General features: G+C 42.5%; 3 protein-coding genes across 3 annotated transcripts; all 3 read left to right on the forward strand.

Moving 5' to 3' along the window:
- Positions 1–6380: 6380 nt before the first annotated feature.
- On the forward strand, positions 6381–7220 carry J7337_004395 (uncharacterized protein; the record flags this gene model as incomplete). The annotated part of the gene is made up of 2 exons (XM_044822089.1): positions 6381–6474; positions 6553–7220. The coding sequence occupies 2 exons, from the start codon at positions 6381–6383 to the stop codon at positions 7218–7220; spliced, it is 762 nt and encodes a 253-aa protein (XP_044683422.1).
- A 631-nt stretch (positions 7221–7851) lies between these two features.
- Positions 7852–11078, forward strand: J7337_004396 (uncharacterized protein; the record flags this gene model as incomplete). Its single annotated transcript, XM_044822090.1, has 6 exons — positions 7852–7980; positions 8039–8128; positions 8182–8463; positions 8565–8655; positions 8706–9989; positions 10039–11078. 6 exons carry the CDS (start codon positions 7852–7854, stop codon positions 11076–11078), a joined length of 2916 nt encoding a protein of 971 aa, XP_044683423.1.
- A 1158-nt stretch (positions 11079–12236) lies between these two features.
- On the forward strand, positions 12237–16661 carry J7337_004397 (uncharacterized protein; the record flags this gene model as incomplete). The annotated part of the gene is made up of 2 exons (XM_044822091.1): positions 12237–14117; positions 14253–16661. 2 exons carry the CDS (start codon positions 12237–12239, stop codon positions 16659–16661), a joined length of 4290 nt encoding a protein of 1429 aa, XP_044683424.1.
- Positions 16662–17550: the final 889 nt, after the last annotated feature.

A 17550-nucleotide genomic window follows, 5' to 3' on the forward strand; every position in this document is an offset into this window, starting at 1 on the left:
AGCAAAGTGCCTCAAAAGTATTGGATCCAATTGACAGCAGGTGGATGGCATTAATGACAACAAAGCATATAGAAAGGCAATGATAGGTAGAAAGACATAAAAAAAAGCAGGGCTACGGCGCGTTACGGGAATGCCCATCAAGCAAGCAAAAGCTTTTGGAGAAGACAGCCCTGCCTTGTCTTTACGCGTGGAGAGTTCAAGGGTTTCGAGTGGGTGGTGACCAGGATGAAGCGGATGACTAGGCAGGGGAGTCGGTGACGGGATGACGGCAGTCTACCTACTGAGGCAGGACAATATTGAGTGGGTATTGTGCATTGAGCAATTGACATGAGTTAAGAGTATAGTAGTCAGCTCGGGCAATGGCTTTTGGTACAATTCAGAGAGTATGCGGTGAATGAGAAGAATAGACCACATGAGCATTGATGTGGGCGATGAATTTCATGCTGAATAGCACTATTGATAGTTGCATGACTTACAAACAACGCTTCATGAAGGTGCCAGGAATGAAAACTATCCAATTGCAATTTCACAAATGATTGGGCAGCCAAGTGCCATTCCACAAGGGAACAACCATATCTTTGCCAAAATGAATAAATGGCTGGCTGTCTTTCATCTCACCTGTTTGTTGTCTGCCGGCCATTTGTTCATCAGTTTCAAACCGCAGTCCGCTCATTTTGGTGTCATACCAAATCAGACACAAGAGGTATCACTCACAGCCTTAAAGTGGCTGCAGCATACTGGTGTTTCACAAACCACAGAGATGCTCTTGATCTCTATCTTTCATCATTCTCAGTCATATGAACCCTTGTTCCCGTCTCCAAGACGCACTGAGCACCAAGCACCTCATCACAACCGGCAGCAAACAAGCGGGCCGAACCAAAACCCCTGGCGTCCCCATCTCGGCTGCAGGCTACAGGGAACGTTCAAATTTCTGAGGATGGATGATGGATCTGATTAGATAACACCCGAAAGATGTGATCACAATCACACACCAAATCCCTGTGTGTTCCAATGGTACCCTGGCTGTCCTCTGTCAGGCCTGTTTGGTTGTCTCTGTTGCTATGAGAGCATCTAGGAACCGTCCCTGACCCCTTGGCGATCCAGATAGATACCTAGCTCAACAGCCTCCGAACCTTATGTTACTGAACTTGTAGATCTGCCGCTGTTTGTTCGTAATAATCGAGCAATTATACTTCAGCCTTCTGTCTCGTCGCGAAACGATCTGGTAGTGAGTGAATCCCATTCCTCTCTATAGACAGCGGACCCTTGAAAGCACTTACGACACCCCCAGTCCCTCGAAGAAATTCGGATCCTCATTTCAGACATCCCACGCGTTAACCACCCATGCTCAAACTTGTTCCTCGTCAGCAATACCTGAGACATAGCTTTAGCTAGCGAGGATTGGGTTGTTCGTCCCAACTTCTGAGCAATAGAATGTCGCCTATTGCAAATGATGAGCTTTTTCTGGCACATGGTGAGCCATGAGACACGGGTGATTTTTCATGGTCTGTACGGAGTAGCACCAGGCTCTAATTTACCTGTGCCATTTAAGAATTTCTGCCAATCCGAGACCTGGCAATTCAAACAATCTGATATCATCCAATCGTGGTCTGCAGCCTAATTACTTGCTACCTAGGTAGTACTTACCTACCTACCTGGTAGAGATAATACTTCCTTGCGTTATTAAGTATACAGTGCTTACAGACAGTCATGCATGGTTGCCAGTTGATGAGTGTTATGAAACCCCAGGTTAACACCGCCTTTATGAATGTTATTATAAGTATTACAGTAGACCCCCTGTTTATTTATTAGCTTGTAATATCAGGCGTAGATTAGCAAGGATTATTAACTAATAAAAGAGGTTATAGTAGAGATTATAAGAGGGGAGAGGTACTTTAATTATTAACTAAATATAAGGGTTTTTAAGTACTAATTTTCTAGCCTAGTATCTAGTTAACCTGCCTTATACTTTAATAATAATAGCTAATCTATAAGGTATTAAGTATATTAATTAAAAGAGTAGTTTTTTAAGGACTACTTCTTAAGCCTTTATAATAGCTTTATAAAGCTTCTTACTTATAAGCTTAATATAGTAATTATATTTAATTTAGCTCTTTATCTATTACTATATATACTTAATAGGGTTAAGATTAAAGCTATAAAAAGGCTAAAGTACTTAAAAGGTATTAAGGAAATATATTTAAATAAAGTTTTTAATTACTTTTATATTATAAGCTAGGATATTATCTTATTAAAGTATAAGTCTTTAGTTAAAAATTTAAAATTTCTATATTAATAGTAAAATATATTTATAATAGCTAAAGCTAGTAATTTTACTTTAAGACTTATTTTATATAAGCTTAAGTCCCTTATAATTACTAATAAAATAGCTTTAAAATAACTATTTATTAGCTTTTATATAAGGCCTTATAAATATAATAAGGTCTTTACTATTAAAAACTATTTTTTTTTTTAATTACTATTAGCCTTATTTAAGGCTATTAAGCTTTTAACTTTTTATATAATAGCTTAAATAGTAAGGCCCTTATAGTAAGTTAGAATTATAAAGCTTAAAATCAGTTAAGGTTTATTTACCTTAAGTAGTATAATTACTGCCTTAACTAAGCAGTATAAGTACTGCTTATAGGTTTACCCCTTAGCAGCTATACTAACCTTTTTCCTTTACCCTAGTTAAAAGATAGGCCTAGTATACCTATTATAAAGTATATTCCCTAACTTAACTATTAGTTATAGTTACTAATATCTATTATAGCTACTAATATAATACCTATATAAAATAGCCTATAGCTATATAATTAGGCCTATTATATAACCTGCTATAACCTTAATATAGCTATTAGGCCTACTATAAAGGTAACTAATAGGAAAGAATATAAAAAGTTATATATAATAGTAGCTACTATTAAAAAGAACTTTTTATTAAAGTACTAATTTAACCTTATTAAAATAGCTATTTTTAATTATAATTTAATTAAGTTAATCTATTATATAGGCCTTTTTAGTTTAATTAATATAACCTAGGTTAATAATAAGCTATTAGCTTTTAAAGACTTAAAGAAAGACTTAAAAGAAAGTTATTTCTTTTAATTAAACTAAGTAACTTTTTTTATTACCTTTATAAGCCTAAACTTAAATATATATAAAAAGTGGCTTCTTAATATAGCTAAAAGGGTTATTATAGTAAAGGGGGAGCTGCTTTTAAATTAATAATAGGCTAGTTATAGTCTAAGATTATAATAGTAAAAGGGCAGTATATTTATATATAGAGTTAGATAAAGGCAGGGTAATAGCAGGGTTTAAAGGTTTAAAGAAATAAGGTTAACTCTATTTATATAAGTTAGTTAATAAAAGTTAAATTAACCTAAAGTTAATAACAATTTTATTAATTAAATATATATACCTAGGTATATAACTAACTGCCTTTATATCTAAACTGTAGATATAGTAAAATTAATAATAAAACAGTAGTTAAATTAGGGATTAAAAACTATAACCTATTTTTAATTAATAGTTAGGCTATTAACTTAGGTTTTATTTAACTAAATTTACTTTTTTTAATTAGTAAAAAGAAGGTCTTTTTAATAAAAAGTAAAATTAAGGCATTACTAATAGTTATAATTACTAAAATAGTTTATTATAAGCTATATAAAGTAAAAGGCTTTTACCTGTAATATTATAAAGGTTAGGGTATAGTTAAAGTATCTTTTAAATTAAAGAAGCTTTTTCTTAAGCTTTAATTAAAGGAAGGTATAATAAGAGCCTAAAGAGGTTATAATAATTTCCTCTTAAGTATTAATTAGCTATATTTACTCTTAATTTATATTCTTTATACTACTTTATATTACTTTATAACTTAATCTAATCTATTACTAACCTACTAAGCTAGCTTTAGCTTACTAATATTTATAGTTTTTCCTTTAATACTAAAACCTTTATTTTATAATTTACCTTTTTATTTCTTTTTTCTTTTTTATTTCTTTTCTTTTACCTTATAATAGCTCTTAATTCCTATAATATAATATTTATATTATTAATTTAATTACTTTAACTATATATTTTAATTCTATAAACTATACCTAGTATTAGCTATTATTACTACCTAATCTAATAGTTATAATAAAGGCCTATTACTCTATTAATAAGTCCTGATCTTACTTTAAGTAATTAGTTAGGTCTTTTAAGGCCTTTAATTTATTTATAATAGTTAATATAATAAATATATTTTATATATTTAAAAGCTTTATAATATAATTAAAGATTATAAGATTAACTTATTATATTAGTATTAATTTATTAATATATAGTAAGTCTTTACTTATAATATTTAAATACTAAAGGAAAGTATATAAATTAAAGATATTATTAATATTAAGATTATTAATATTAGTTAAATTACTATTTATATAGGTATTAATTACTATAATAAAATAGTTATAGCTATTAATACTAATTATATAATATAGTATTTTTAGATAGTTTTTATAGTTTTTAGCTTATTTAAAATTAGGCTTTTAAGGTTAAAGCCTTAATATTAATTACTTTAATTAAGTAATAATAGAAAAGGCCTTTAGTTTACTAAGGCTAAGGAAAATATCTTTTTATATTTATAAATTAAGGCTATTTATTTAGTTAAATTATAAAGTTAAAGGCAGTATTATATAACTTTAAGACTTACTTTTAAAGTTATTATATTTTTTAGTATTATATATAATACCTTATATATAATATATTAAAAAATAAATATTATATTATATTATTTTTATTATAAGACTTTATTAGCTATACTTTATATATTATTATAAAGATATTTTATTTTTTTAATAATAATTTCCTTTAAGTAGGCTATAATATAATTAAATATAGAAAAATAATACTTTATATTATAATAATAAAGCTAAGATAAGGCTATAATAGTATAAAAGACTTATTTTTATAAAAGCCCTAGCTATAAAGCGATTTTTTTAATAGTTAGGTTAATATATTTATATAAGGTCTTTATAGTAATATAGTTTTCTTTAGTTATAGCTATATTCTTAATATTAAAAAAAGGAAGTAATAATCTTTTAATTAAAGGTTAAAAGACCTTTTAAGTAGTAATAAGAGACCTTATTATAGCTAAAAGATAATCTATAGGTTAAAGTTAGCTATAATAGAATATTAGTAACTAAATTAAAAGTAAAATAGATAAAAATACTTTTATTAAATAGCTTTAAATTAAGGCTTTTTAATAATATTAAAATTATTATTATTATAGTTATATTTTTTATTAGTTATAGTATTAAAGTTATTATTATTAAAGTTATTAGTTAGTAAAGATATAAAAGCTATAGTATTAAAAAAATCCTCTATAAGTAAGATAACTAGCTAGTTAGGGGTTTAAGGCTTTTTAATTAGCTTAAATTTTTAAGCTAAAAGCTTAATATACTTTATTATAAGGGTAGATTAAGAGTAGAATATAAAGTAAATTAAATAAAGAAATTACTTTAGTTAAGTTAAAATTATAATATTAAGGAATTTAATTAAATTAAGAAGTTAAATTAGAGAAAAGAGTTAATTTATAGGTATTTTTAACCCTTATAATACTGAAAATTAAGTTAGTTTTTTTAAATTTTTAATAGATTTTATTAAAAAAGCTATATAATTATTTAAAAATAAGGTTAATATATTACTTTTAATTTTAGTAATAATTATTTATTAATATATAAGTAGTTTAGCCTTTTAAAGATTACCTAATTATATAAGATTAGTAATTGTTAGTAACTATAACTAGCTATAGGGGGCTTATAGGGGGGCCCTGCTAAGTAATACGCTAATAAATATTCAGGGGCTGACCTGTACTTACGTACTGAGCCGTCTTTTCATCGCTCCCAAAGCCCAGGATCGATGATTGCCGCTCCCAAATATTCCCATATAGCCTTCGCGTGGGGGTTACCATCAGGTTCCTTGTACAGACTCCGCAACAGCCGAGCAATCCATAGCCTCCAAACATTCGTTTTGTCGTCTTTTCATCAGCATCCGCCATTGTCGACTGAAATCCAGATTCAAGGACTACTGAAGTGTAACTAGGCTTTCATTTTATCTCCTCGGGCCTCACCGCCGATGCCGCCTGTCATGTCTCCACGTTAGACGGCGTCGGCTTCCGTTCACATGATGGCGATGACGCCAGAGAGCGATTTGGGTTCGGCGCGTATCCGCTCCGTCGGTCCCAAGAGCGTGTCACACCGGGAGCTTTTTATTCTTAGCGCAGCATCCTTCCGTGGTGGGTTCTCCAGCACGTTATCCAAAATACAGTTTTCCACCAACAAACAGGCACAATCGCCAATCCACTATATTGGTTCATCTGTCTTGTCAGCCTCGCCATGGCGTCATCCCTTCCTGCTGCTAAGCAGCAGCTGAGAAGTCTCATGAAGCAGAAGCTGTCCAGGATCACCCAGGACTCCATCACAACTCAGAGTATGACAACCAACCAATCACTCATTACCATGTTGTGTGTCTATTCGTAGAACGCTTCCCCTAACACCAGTCGTGCAGGTCGCTGTATTTTCGAGGCCTTGAAAGAGTTTCAGCCTTACAAGGATGCTCGGCGCGTCAGCATCTATCTGTCTATGCCGACGGCTGAGGTCCAGACAGATGCTATTGTGCGCCATGCCTTATCCGCTGGCAAGCAGGTCTTTGTTCCTTACTTACATAAGTCGCCTTTCCAAACACCGGACACTCCAGCTCGGGTAATGGACATGGTTCATCTAAAAGACGTCCATGATTATGAGAGCCTCAAGTTGGATAAGTGGGGGATTCCCAGCGTGGACCCAACTACTGTCGATGCGAGAATACGTATACTCGGTGGTTCAGATGTTCAGAATTCCGAGCCTGCAATTCTAGACTTCATGGTTGTGCCCGGAGTCGCCTTCGACTTTGACCAGTCAGGGTCGATTCGACGCCTTGGTCACGGCAAGGGCTTTTATGACTTCTTTATCAACAGGTACATGGCAAAACTCGAGACAAAGGGCATAGCGCATGACAACCCGCTACATTTGTATGGCTTGGCCTTGACAGAGCAGATGGTACCTGCTACGTCGGAGCTTCAGATTCCCACAGACACTCACGACCGTAGACTCAATGGCCTTATTCTTGGAAACGGCGAGGTCAAGGCCGGAGTACATGAATCTTCTACTTCGCGATATCCACGACAAGATCTATAGCATTAGAATCGAAGGGCATGGAATAAGATTTGGGCCACGTGATATTCCCAAGCGTAGGTACACGTACAATAGGTTCAGCTGTTGTTTAGATAAGGTACCTAGTTGACAAACTGTTCTCAGCACAAACACGAAGCTTTGTTATCAGGTATCACGAATCGAATGTTCGAGTCTCGTGTTTTTCAACTGTTATTGATAATACCGGAGATGTGGATATCTTCCGTCCATGAGGTGTGTCATGTTAGTCGAGCTTGGAGATGTCGGTTAATATCCGGGCGGTTGCCCCGCCATGGCCATGACGAGCAACCTAAGAATCGTAAATACTTCTGGTAGGCACTTATCCTGACCTTAAACAAACTTTAGCCAGGTCATTGAATCACCTGCTCTCTTGAATTTCCGAACTTGTTTGCCTTTTAGGCTTCGTACTATATTTCCATTCTTCCCTTCCTTCTCAACCGGTTCTCTCGACTTATACTCTCGCCAAAGTTTTCCCTCGCGATCCATCGGAGCCTCGTCGACCCTAACTGCTGCCCCCCTTTGCATGCGCCACTACTTGTGAGGGTCGATCGTGCGCATCATAGCCATATACCCCGATACTCAACTTTGATATCCTCTGCTCTCCCTTCAAGACGAAATGGCTTCCAACGGGGCCCAGGAGGCTTTTGCGCCGCCTGATGTGCTGGCTGCTGTTATGACTATGAGGAGCGGGGAGCAAGAGGCCAAGAAGCACGCCCACGAGTACTTGGAGAGGTTTCAGAAATCAGTGCGTTGCTGGAAGCTCCCTACTATACGGCTAGTTCGCTAATGTTGGATATGTATAGAAGGATTCATGGGCAACTATAATGGGTATTCTGCAGTCCGATGCTGAGCCAGAGGCCACCCTCTTTGCGGCCATTACCCTGCGCGGAAAGGTTTGAATATTGTGATATACACCTCGGCCTCACTGTTAACTTCTCCCTTCTAGATCACATACGACCTCTCTACCCAAGTTCCTGCGAGCGAACTGCCTGCCCTTCGAAACCAAATCCTCTTACTTCTAAAGCACTTCGCCCCGGGACCCAAGCCTATCCGTGTCCAGCTCTGTGTGTGTCTGGCCATTCTAGCGATACAAATGAAGGACTGGAACGATGTTCTGCCTTCTGTCGTTCAGTCGCTTAGTGACAGCCCCGAGAGCCACGCCTGCATTCTGGATTTCCTGAGGGTTCTCCCTGAAGAAGTCACCGAGGGTCGAAAGATCACCTTGTCTGTACGTGGATCGCGCAACCATAGATCGGAAATTCGCTTCTTTCAAGATTGTCAAATCCGGTCGACCTCAACACCAGTTCAAGTCTAATTGTTTGGAATTAGGAAGAAGATCTTGCGATGCGAACGCAGGCTCTCTTGGCCGATAATGCGGACCAGGTCGTCCAACTCCTTATTAACTATTCTCAGTCATCACGTAAGTTGCGCGACCTTCCACCGCTGTTAAGATACTGACATCTGTCGCAGCCGCAGCAGCTCAGAACCCCCAGTTGATGGAGTGTATCACTTCCTGGCTCCGAGAGGTCCCAGTAGGCAATGTTGTCAAGTCGCCTCTCATGGACATTGTTTTCAACGGCACAACCAGCGGTGGTTGTAGCCAGGAGGCTTCCGAGTGTCTTTGCACCATGCTTCGAGAGACTAGCGACGTGGACGAGAGTCAGGAGATCATCGAGCTACTATTTCCACGAATCATCTCCTTGAAGCCCCAAGTGGCCAAGGCAGCCGAGGAGGATGACACAGAGACACTCAAATCTTTGACTAAGGTGTTTGCAACTGCTGCGGAAAGCTGGGTCGTTGGAATCGCCCGCCAACCTACGCACTTCCGACCACTGGTTGACGCTGTGCTGGAATGCGCCTTGAGAGACAAGGAGCGTGATGTTATTGAGCATACCTTTCACTTTTGGTACGAGCTCAAGCTCTATCTTGTGCTGGAGATTTATATCCAAGGTCGGCTTGAGCTAGTTGATGTCTACTCCAAGTTGGTGGACATTCTCTTGAAGCACCTCGAATACCCTAAGCCGGACTCGGGTAACGAAAATGACCTGTTTGACGGAGATCGCGAGCAAGAAGAGAAATTCAGAGAGTTTCGGCACCAGATGGGCGACACACTAAAGGATTGCTGCGAGGTGATGGGCGTTACGGACTGTCTCACCAAGGTTCTCCAAGCAATCCAGCTTTGGATGTCAAAGTACGCCAACCAAGTGAACGACAACTCAGTACCTCACTGGCAGGAGCTGGAGGCGCCTTTATTTGCCATGCGCGCTCTCGGTCGCATGGTGGACAAGGATGAGAGCATTGTGCTTCGCCAGCTCATGCCTCTCCTCGTACAGATGCCGAGCCACGAGAAGCTCCGTTTCGCAACCATCATGGTACTCGGTCGCTATACTGAATGGACGGCTGCTCATCCGGAATATCTCGAGCCCCAATTCAACTACATCGTCACATCGTTCCAGTCGGATTCTAGGGAGATTATCCGCGCCGCTGCCTTGGCTATCAAGTTCTTCTGCACAGATTGCAAACACCTCCTGAGTGGCCAAGTGCTGCAGCTTCAGACCTTCTATGATGAAGTGCTGGATAAGGTCCCAGACTTGAGTAAGGAAGAGATCACAGAAGGCGTTGCTAACGTTGTGGCTTGCCAGCCCACGGAGGAGATTTACCGATTGCTCAAGCTATACTGCGACCCATTGATTCAGCGTTTGATGGCCAAAGCCAATAATGCAGCGAACGAGGAGGGCAAATTGGCGCTCGCTGGTAAGCAAGCCCGAATTCATGTCAACAGGCAAGACTAACACCGTTTTAGATCATCTGCAGCTCATCACCATCTTTGTTCAATACGTCTTGCCCCTTGTGAGCCCAGGTCAAGAGAACCCTGCTGTCAAGTACTGGCAGGAGGTTTTCCCCATCCTTTCCACCGTACTGGACAACTTCTTGAACTTCACTCCCATCTGTGAGCGCATCTGCAGGTGCTGGCGCAATATGGTCACTGCCCACCGCACGGCCATGACCCCTTTGCTCCCGGAAATGGCAAACAAGCTTGCTGGCGGCTTCAACAACTCGAGGGAAGGATGTTTCTTGTGGGCCAGTTCAGCAATTCTGCGCGAGTTCTCTGAAGCACGAGAGCACGTTGACCAAGCCACTACTGAGAACATTTACACATTTTTTGAAGCCCAGACAACCACCTTCCTCCGAGTTATGACAGATCTACAACCCAAGGAACTCCCTGACGTTATTGATGACTTCTTCCGCCTTGTGATCGACGCCCTGCTCTACTACCCCCAGAGGCTCATTCCATCTCATCTTCTAAGGTCTATCTTTGGGGCATCCATCTACGCTCTAACTCTAGAGCAGCGCGACCCTCTGTCCTCAACGCTGCATTTCCTCCGCGATCTCTTGTCATATGGTGGTGATAATCCTGCCAGTAGCGATAGGTTACCGGAGGCAACGGCTACTGAGGTCAAGGCCATTGTCAAGAATCTGCTGCTTACTCTTGGCGAGGATCTGGTCAAGCAGGTCATGGCGGGCATGATGATCACTTTCCCCCGCGACTGTTTCGCTGATGGCAGTGGTGTTCTGCTGGCTTCGTTTGAGCTGGTTCCTCTCCAGACTCACCAATGGGTCTCGCATACAATACAGCTACTACCAGAGGGCACTGTTTCCCCTGCCGAGGCCAACAGATTCCTGATCAAGATCAAGGAGAGGCTTGAGTCGGGAGACCCAAGCGCCATGAACAATGTGCGCGCGATTCTGCAAGATTTCACCAATACTTACAGACGACGAAATGTGGCACCCCGCGACGGACTCGGCCAGCTCGAGGCCACGCGCTTCCAGTTTTCCGGTTAGGCGAGGCTATGGACTTAATAAGAAGATAGTGGAGGCTCTTTGTTAAGCGCAAATGGGCAGACTGGTTTGGTGCTCTGTTGCTTCTTGACACAACTTGTAGCCGGTATTAGAGGGACAAGATGGACACGTGAGGAATCTGAAGTGAAGACCATTAGATATGTATGTATACTGGGGTTAATCGAGGATAATTGAGCGTTCCTTTGCCGGGAAAACGGGACGGACTCTTTGGAAGGCATAGCGAAAAGTATTAACAATTAGTACGCCTGTGGAAGGTTAGTCGCCTAGAGCACAGCGGTATGGCGTGAAGAGTATGCGTAGATATAAAAGCAAGAATTTCGTATTATATTCTTTCGGTAGAGTGGCGTTTTTGAAATGAAGCTATTCCCCAGCCTCTGAGTATATGAGATGCGTCCACACTCAGACCAAGAGGGGGCCAGTCTCAATGGTTTGCTGGCCCTGATGGTAAAGAGAGTGTATTGAAAACGCACTGGCCCGCTCGATCGCTGAATAGAGATGTCAACAAAGAATCAGATGCGGCCCAGGGGTCCATCTGATGCACTCGCACATCACAATGGTCAAGTCTCAGCAAACCCGTCAAGACAAAAGGATGCTCACGCATAAGGGCGATTGGTTAGAAATGGCATTATAGTTACTCTCATGGATGTCTCATCTGCGAACTTTGCCCGATTCTTCTCAAGTTCTTTGTGCATCAATCAAGAATGAATGAACACTGAACGACACTAGACGAATAATGGAACTGAGAGATCTAAATCTAGTATCAAAGAGCCTTACGGTGTGCTGTAGGTAGCCAAGAGAGAGTCTTGAACAAAGACGCTTCACGTTGGTTGACATATGTTGAACAAAGGATCCAGTGCTTGGGCGAGGGAACATTGAGTTGATTAGATCAAGAACGCCAGCTCGAGTCTTAGACAATCTTTGGCCATTCATTACATTCCGTATTAAAACTTATAAACAGGACTCTCATTGTTTCTATTATTTATGTTGTTGTGCAGTCCGTCTCTGACAAACTAGCTCAGGGAGCACACTTTGATTCCAACTTATCTGCCCTCAAATACTTACAAACTCCTTCAGTTCAAAGTACCGTATCATTCATCTAGAATTAAACAGTCGGAATTTCTCTCTCGAGACCATAACAACATGTCGAGAAACCCTAACAACAGCATGCTTCCTGATGATGAGAACCAGAATCAGACCGGAAATCAGGGTCAAAACCCAGGCCAATATCCCAATCAGTATTCGATACACGGAAATTCGTGGGATCCAAGCTTGAGCAATACAGTTCCCATTGAGCCTGTTCAGGGTTCTAACGGACAGAACGCTGGCTTGAACCCTGGGGGGCAACAACCTCCGATGCCCCAAGTACAGCATGCGAACCAGCCGAGCCCTTCTCAGCCGGAGGACTTGAACTGTGAGACGCGAGATATACCTAAGATATCCCATGGTATTCTCGACGAGATATTCAAGCGCCCTGCTCCTAATCCTCAGGCACAGGCACAGGCTTGTGATTCGGCTCTGTGTCGGCTTCGGCATCTGCTACAGAGGTACACAGATAATGTGGCAAGGATTCCACCCGGCAACGATTCTTCTCTTGACGTTCCAAATCTATTTCCAATTGAAGATCCTGGCTCAACTGACCTTGACCCGAATAATACGGGGAACGTTGATTATACGCCTGCGGAACCTGCGCCTGTTGAAAGTCAACATGAGCCTCATTCCACTGCAGTTCATCACAATGTGGTCAACACTCCTCTTGCTCTTCCCTCTGCTCCAACTTTTCAGGCATCATTTGGTGGCCCCAGTCCCAAGAAGAGAGGTCGTGCGGCTTCCCCAGATACCACGGTGCCCGCACCGAAAAGGATGAGAAATCTTCAGCCAAGCACTTCTAGCGACGAAGGAGACAACGTCAACAGTTCTGAAATCCCCGGGTCCGCCCCAAACACAACATCACCTTCACCAAGGCAGCTCCAGAGAACCAGGAAACGGAAAGCGGATATTGATGAAGAGGAACACGATGGTGAAAATGATCTTGTTTCGGATCCCAGGCCGCAAAAGAAGCCCAGGGGAGAACCGGCTGCCTCCAAGGCGAAGAGCAATTATCTCAAAGATCTCAAGAAAGAAGATCATGAAAAGGTCGTTGCAGGGACAATTTGCATCTTTTGTCGTGAAAACCCGCAGAGCAAGGACTGTAACTGGGAACAGGTCAGACAAAGCAACGGCCCCGAAGTATATGATCTAGAATGCACCAACTGCGCTGATCACCGCTCTAAAAACAAGGATAACCCAGAGCTGGCCGGCCATAAGTGCCTGGTTCAAGGTCCTAAAACGCTGATCCACTTCGAGCACAAAAGGTACGGCGTTGGCGATCCTCAAGGGTATGAGAAGACGGCTTGCGACGCATGTGCCAGGAAGAAACAGGGAGGAATATGCGATGTCGATACGATACTAGGCTACTATTGCCTCAATTGTCGAAGACAGGGGGAGTGCAAGGTTGGCCTATCTGAAACGATGCCCCTGAGACGGCCAAAGAAGCTCACACGTCGACCGTGGTACCGACATCCATGCGATCGTTGTTTCTTGCGTCACAAGAACGGTGACGTGAAGGGAGACGATTGCTGCAGCTGGATTAGAGACAGGGGAGAGTGGGAGGAAAGTCAAGCCTGCAAACAATGTCAAAGAGATGGGACAATATGTTTGGACCATGGAGAGCTCATGAACGGTTTTTCTTTCAATGAAAAGAACACTCCCCGAAGCTGGAAGATACGCCCCGAGTTCGAGGCGGACAAAGAGAATACAAAGGGGGACAAAGAAAAATGGCATGAATATGCGGAAGTGCTGCCCAACACAGCTTGGAGAAAGCCGTGTCAAGGATGCAAGACAGCTGGGAAGATTACTGACTGTCTGGTCATGTGGCACCAGCCATACAACGCGTGTGAGCGCTGTACGCAGCTTGGTATCGACTGTATGGTCGAGGAAGAAAAGGGTCGTTTTCGACAGCATCCAATCTTCGATTTGAGCAGGGTTGGTTTCGGACAATTCACCCCTTTCAATGCCTGCACGCAATGTGTTAGGCATGGGTTGAACTGTGACCGACAAAGACCATGTGATAGTTGCAGACATCGCAAAGCAAAATGCGATGCTTTTAATTGGAAAAAGTTTGGATGTATTGACCGCCGCAAGTTAACCAACAGGGAAAACAAAGAGACCTATAGTCCTGGTCCTTTGTACTACCTGGCCTTGGGATATGGCGCTGGAGGTGTCAACGATCTCAAGGATGGTCAAAAGCTCGAACACTGGATTGGTCCTGCAGCTCCTATGTACGGCCTGACCGACGCCAAGGGTGGTCCAGAGCAATATCGATTCGTAGCCGCATCTCATCAACATCATCGCCCGCCTGAGGGTATTGCCCTCCCTCCCATTCCATCGGGTGACAAGCAACTGAAGGACACATCTGCCTCTGATTTGCGCTGGTTGGTAGCTCAGTTTTGGCTCAATCAACAACCCCAGGTCCCAAAGAACGATCTCCAAGGGTACCAAAAAGTTTGGGATCTCCTGCGCGACCATCAGAATCTCCAGATGAAGCAGGCCGGTATGGAACACAACCTGCCACCGCCGATATCTGGCGTGCGCTGCTTCCAGGGAGGTCCTGTGCTCTCTGACATTTGGGGAACGCAAGATCCTATGCTTCCGAGTGCTCTTGGAAATGCGAATGACACACAATCGCAGGGGTTCTCACCATCGCTGACATACCAACCGTCAAATCAATATGGAAACGGATACAATCCTCAACAAAATGTATCGGCACCACAAACGCAGCTACATCAACCTTCAGCGGCACAACAACCACTTGACTTTACGTACTACCTGAATGAGTCAGGCCAAGATCCAGCAGCATTCGGACAAGGCGGAGGCTTTGATCAACAGCAACTACATACCCTCACACGGAATTCACAGCTAGCTGGTCAGCCAATGCATGGTGGCCCCGACCAAGAGCCGTTTGACTATACACATGGGGAACTTCAAATGGCACAAGGTCACGTTCCGCCAACTCCGCAAGGTTGGGGCAACTTGAATCAAGAGCAACTAGATCCCCATTCACAAACGGGACTGCCTCAAGATCAAACAGGTGACCAACAAAACAGTCAATCGGGGGACACCGAAAACTGGTATGAGATGCTGGCTCCACTTGTGCAAGGAACCGCAGACGATGAAAGTGGTGAACGTCCGCCCTATGCTAACAGTGCCATCCTGGCCAAGGACACCGAAAATGACCAACAAGAGCCACACCGTGGTCCGCAGGCTCCAGATCAGTCTCCAGAAGGAAGCAACGAATCCCAGGATGAGTTCTCAAGCTTGGTAGATTGGGAAGGCGGGCAGACACATAGGCGTTCCCAAGCGAGTCGCGGGGAGCGCTGGCTCAAGCCTCAAACCTCTAGAGGCAGCAAAAAGCCATCCCAAGAGAGAACGGCTGGCGGAAACCGGGTGCCCAAGAAGGCAAACGGTCGAGATGCTTTCAATCCTTTCCTTGGTTTTACATTCGGTCCGGACCAGAAACCTCGGTTCACGGAGAAGCCAAAGGGCTCACGCTGGAAGGTCTTCAATCATCTCGAGGGTATTGACATGAGCGAATGGCATGAGTCAAAGTCTAAAGAGCCTGAAGAGGAGTCTCAGGTTCGCCTCTTTTCCATTGTCAATGGTCAAACAAACCAACCAACACCTGTGCGTAATGTTCTTGGTGACGTGCCTCGCGAAGACAAGGTTATAAGGACAAAGCGTTATTGTGCTGAACCGGGAGAGGGCGGATGGGGTTCATGTGCCGCTTGGAACACTGATGGGCATGGTCAGGCTACTTGCCAGAGTTCTGCGCATCACAACACAGCCCTGCCATACTTCCCCGTGTGCAATGATTGTACCCGGGGCAACGTCAAGTATTTGTTCCAGCATGAGCACAATCCCATAACTGAAAGCGAACTTCTCAGCATGCGTGCTTATCTCTGCAATGAGTGTGCTGGTCAGATGAGCGCCGGTGCTCCGAACGCGGTCCAGAATCAAATTGTCGGCACTAGACGGGTATATGGCATTGCAGCTGATGAAGCGCAGTCCCAAAACAGACGGAAACTGGTCAATGGCCTCTCGAAAGCCGTCAACCTCAAGAAGAATACCGAGGCTCTGACAGGCTGTTCGTGTGCCAACAGAATGCTAGGAACATCGCTCTGCCGGTTCCATAGGTTGTACTATGCCGAAGAGGTTATGAAACACGCGGCATTGATGCAAGAATGGCGGCTTTCACGCTTCAAGAAGGCAGTGTGTCCCAGTTGTCTTGCGCAAAAACCCAGTGAGCAGGTCAATGTTTCGGCCAACGTCGATGGTTTTGTAACGGGCGCGCCGACGGCATGGGCTTGTGTCGTTTGCAATGACTGGGTTGTGAATGAACAGAACGACGTGAACAACCAGCCAAAGGTGATTGATAAGCCGCTGTGGAATCTAAATATCGGGCGCAAGCTTCTCGGTCCGCATCGAGAGATAGCCACCGGCAGGGTAGTGAGGGAAGTGGTGTCTGTCTAGGTAATGAATAAATGGCTGAAAACACTGGTTCATGTGAACTTAAGGTGGGAGGATTCCGGAGTTTGGCGTTTCTGAGACATAGAACCTAGGTTTGCAATTGACTTATCAGTTTTCATACGTAACAAGATGCCGACGACGCAGATAGGCTGAGACTGACCTAACATAGCGAACCAGGAACTTGACCACCCTGTCATGCACGAGAAACTCAAGGGGACGCACCGATGAATCTCGGATATGAAGCATTCCAGATTGTTTTATGAGAAAAGCCATGTGGCTGACAACACAGTCGAACGGAATGTTCTGCATCAAGAGACAAAAGACGAAGATGTTTGAACCGCAAGAAAAAGGGATGTGTACTTGTATTGTCTGACTGACTGAACCATTGCTGCTGGAGAGAAGGAGACCTCGAGATTGACAAATAGAAAAAAATAGAAGCAAAAAATTACATGTATGAAAATAAGGATATAGAGAATCTGAAGCCGTACTTTGAAAAAATTCATCCTCCCGGGCAACACAGAACAAAAAAAGGAAATGGTCGGGTGAATTTTATCTCTCGCGAGGTCCTGAGGATGGGATGAGTAGCATTGCATTTAGTTGCATCTGGCATTCGCAATGTCTGCAGCAGACTCCCTCCCCTGTCTTTCTCTCTCTTCCAGTATCAAGACGATTCTTTTCTTTGTTTATCCACAACGTCCAAGATAGCGAGCCACTCCAGAGAAACGCCGATCCATGTTCCATGTCGTATGGATCGTGGGTCATAAAGCATGAACCATCGGCATTGCTCACAAAGACACTTTCTCTGCCATAAGCACGCCGGGTCCCTAAATCCCATATCGCTGGGTATCTCCGTTGGCTGCGTCCAAATCAAATGTGAATATGAACCCAGATC

Source organism: Fusarium musae, chromosome 3, assembly GCF_019915245.1.
Source record: "Fusarium musae strain F31 chromosome 3, whole genome shotgun sequence".
In the NCBI taxonomy this organism is placed as follows: Eukaryota; Fungi; Ascomycota; class Sordariomycetes; order Hypocreales; family Nectriaceae; genus Fusarium; species Fusarium musae.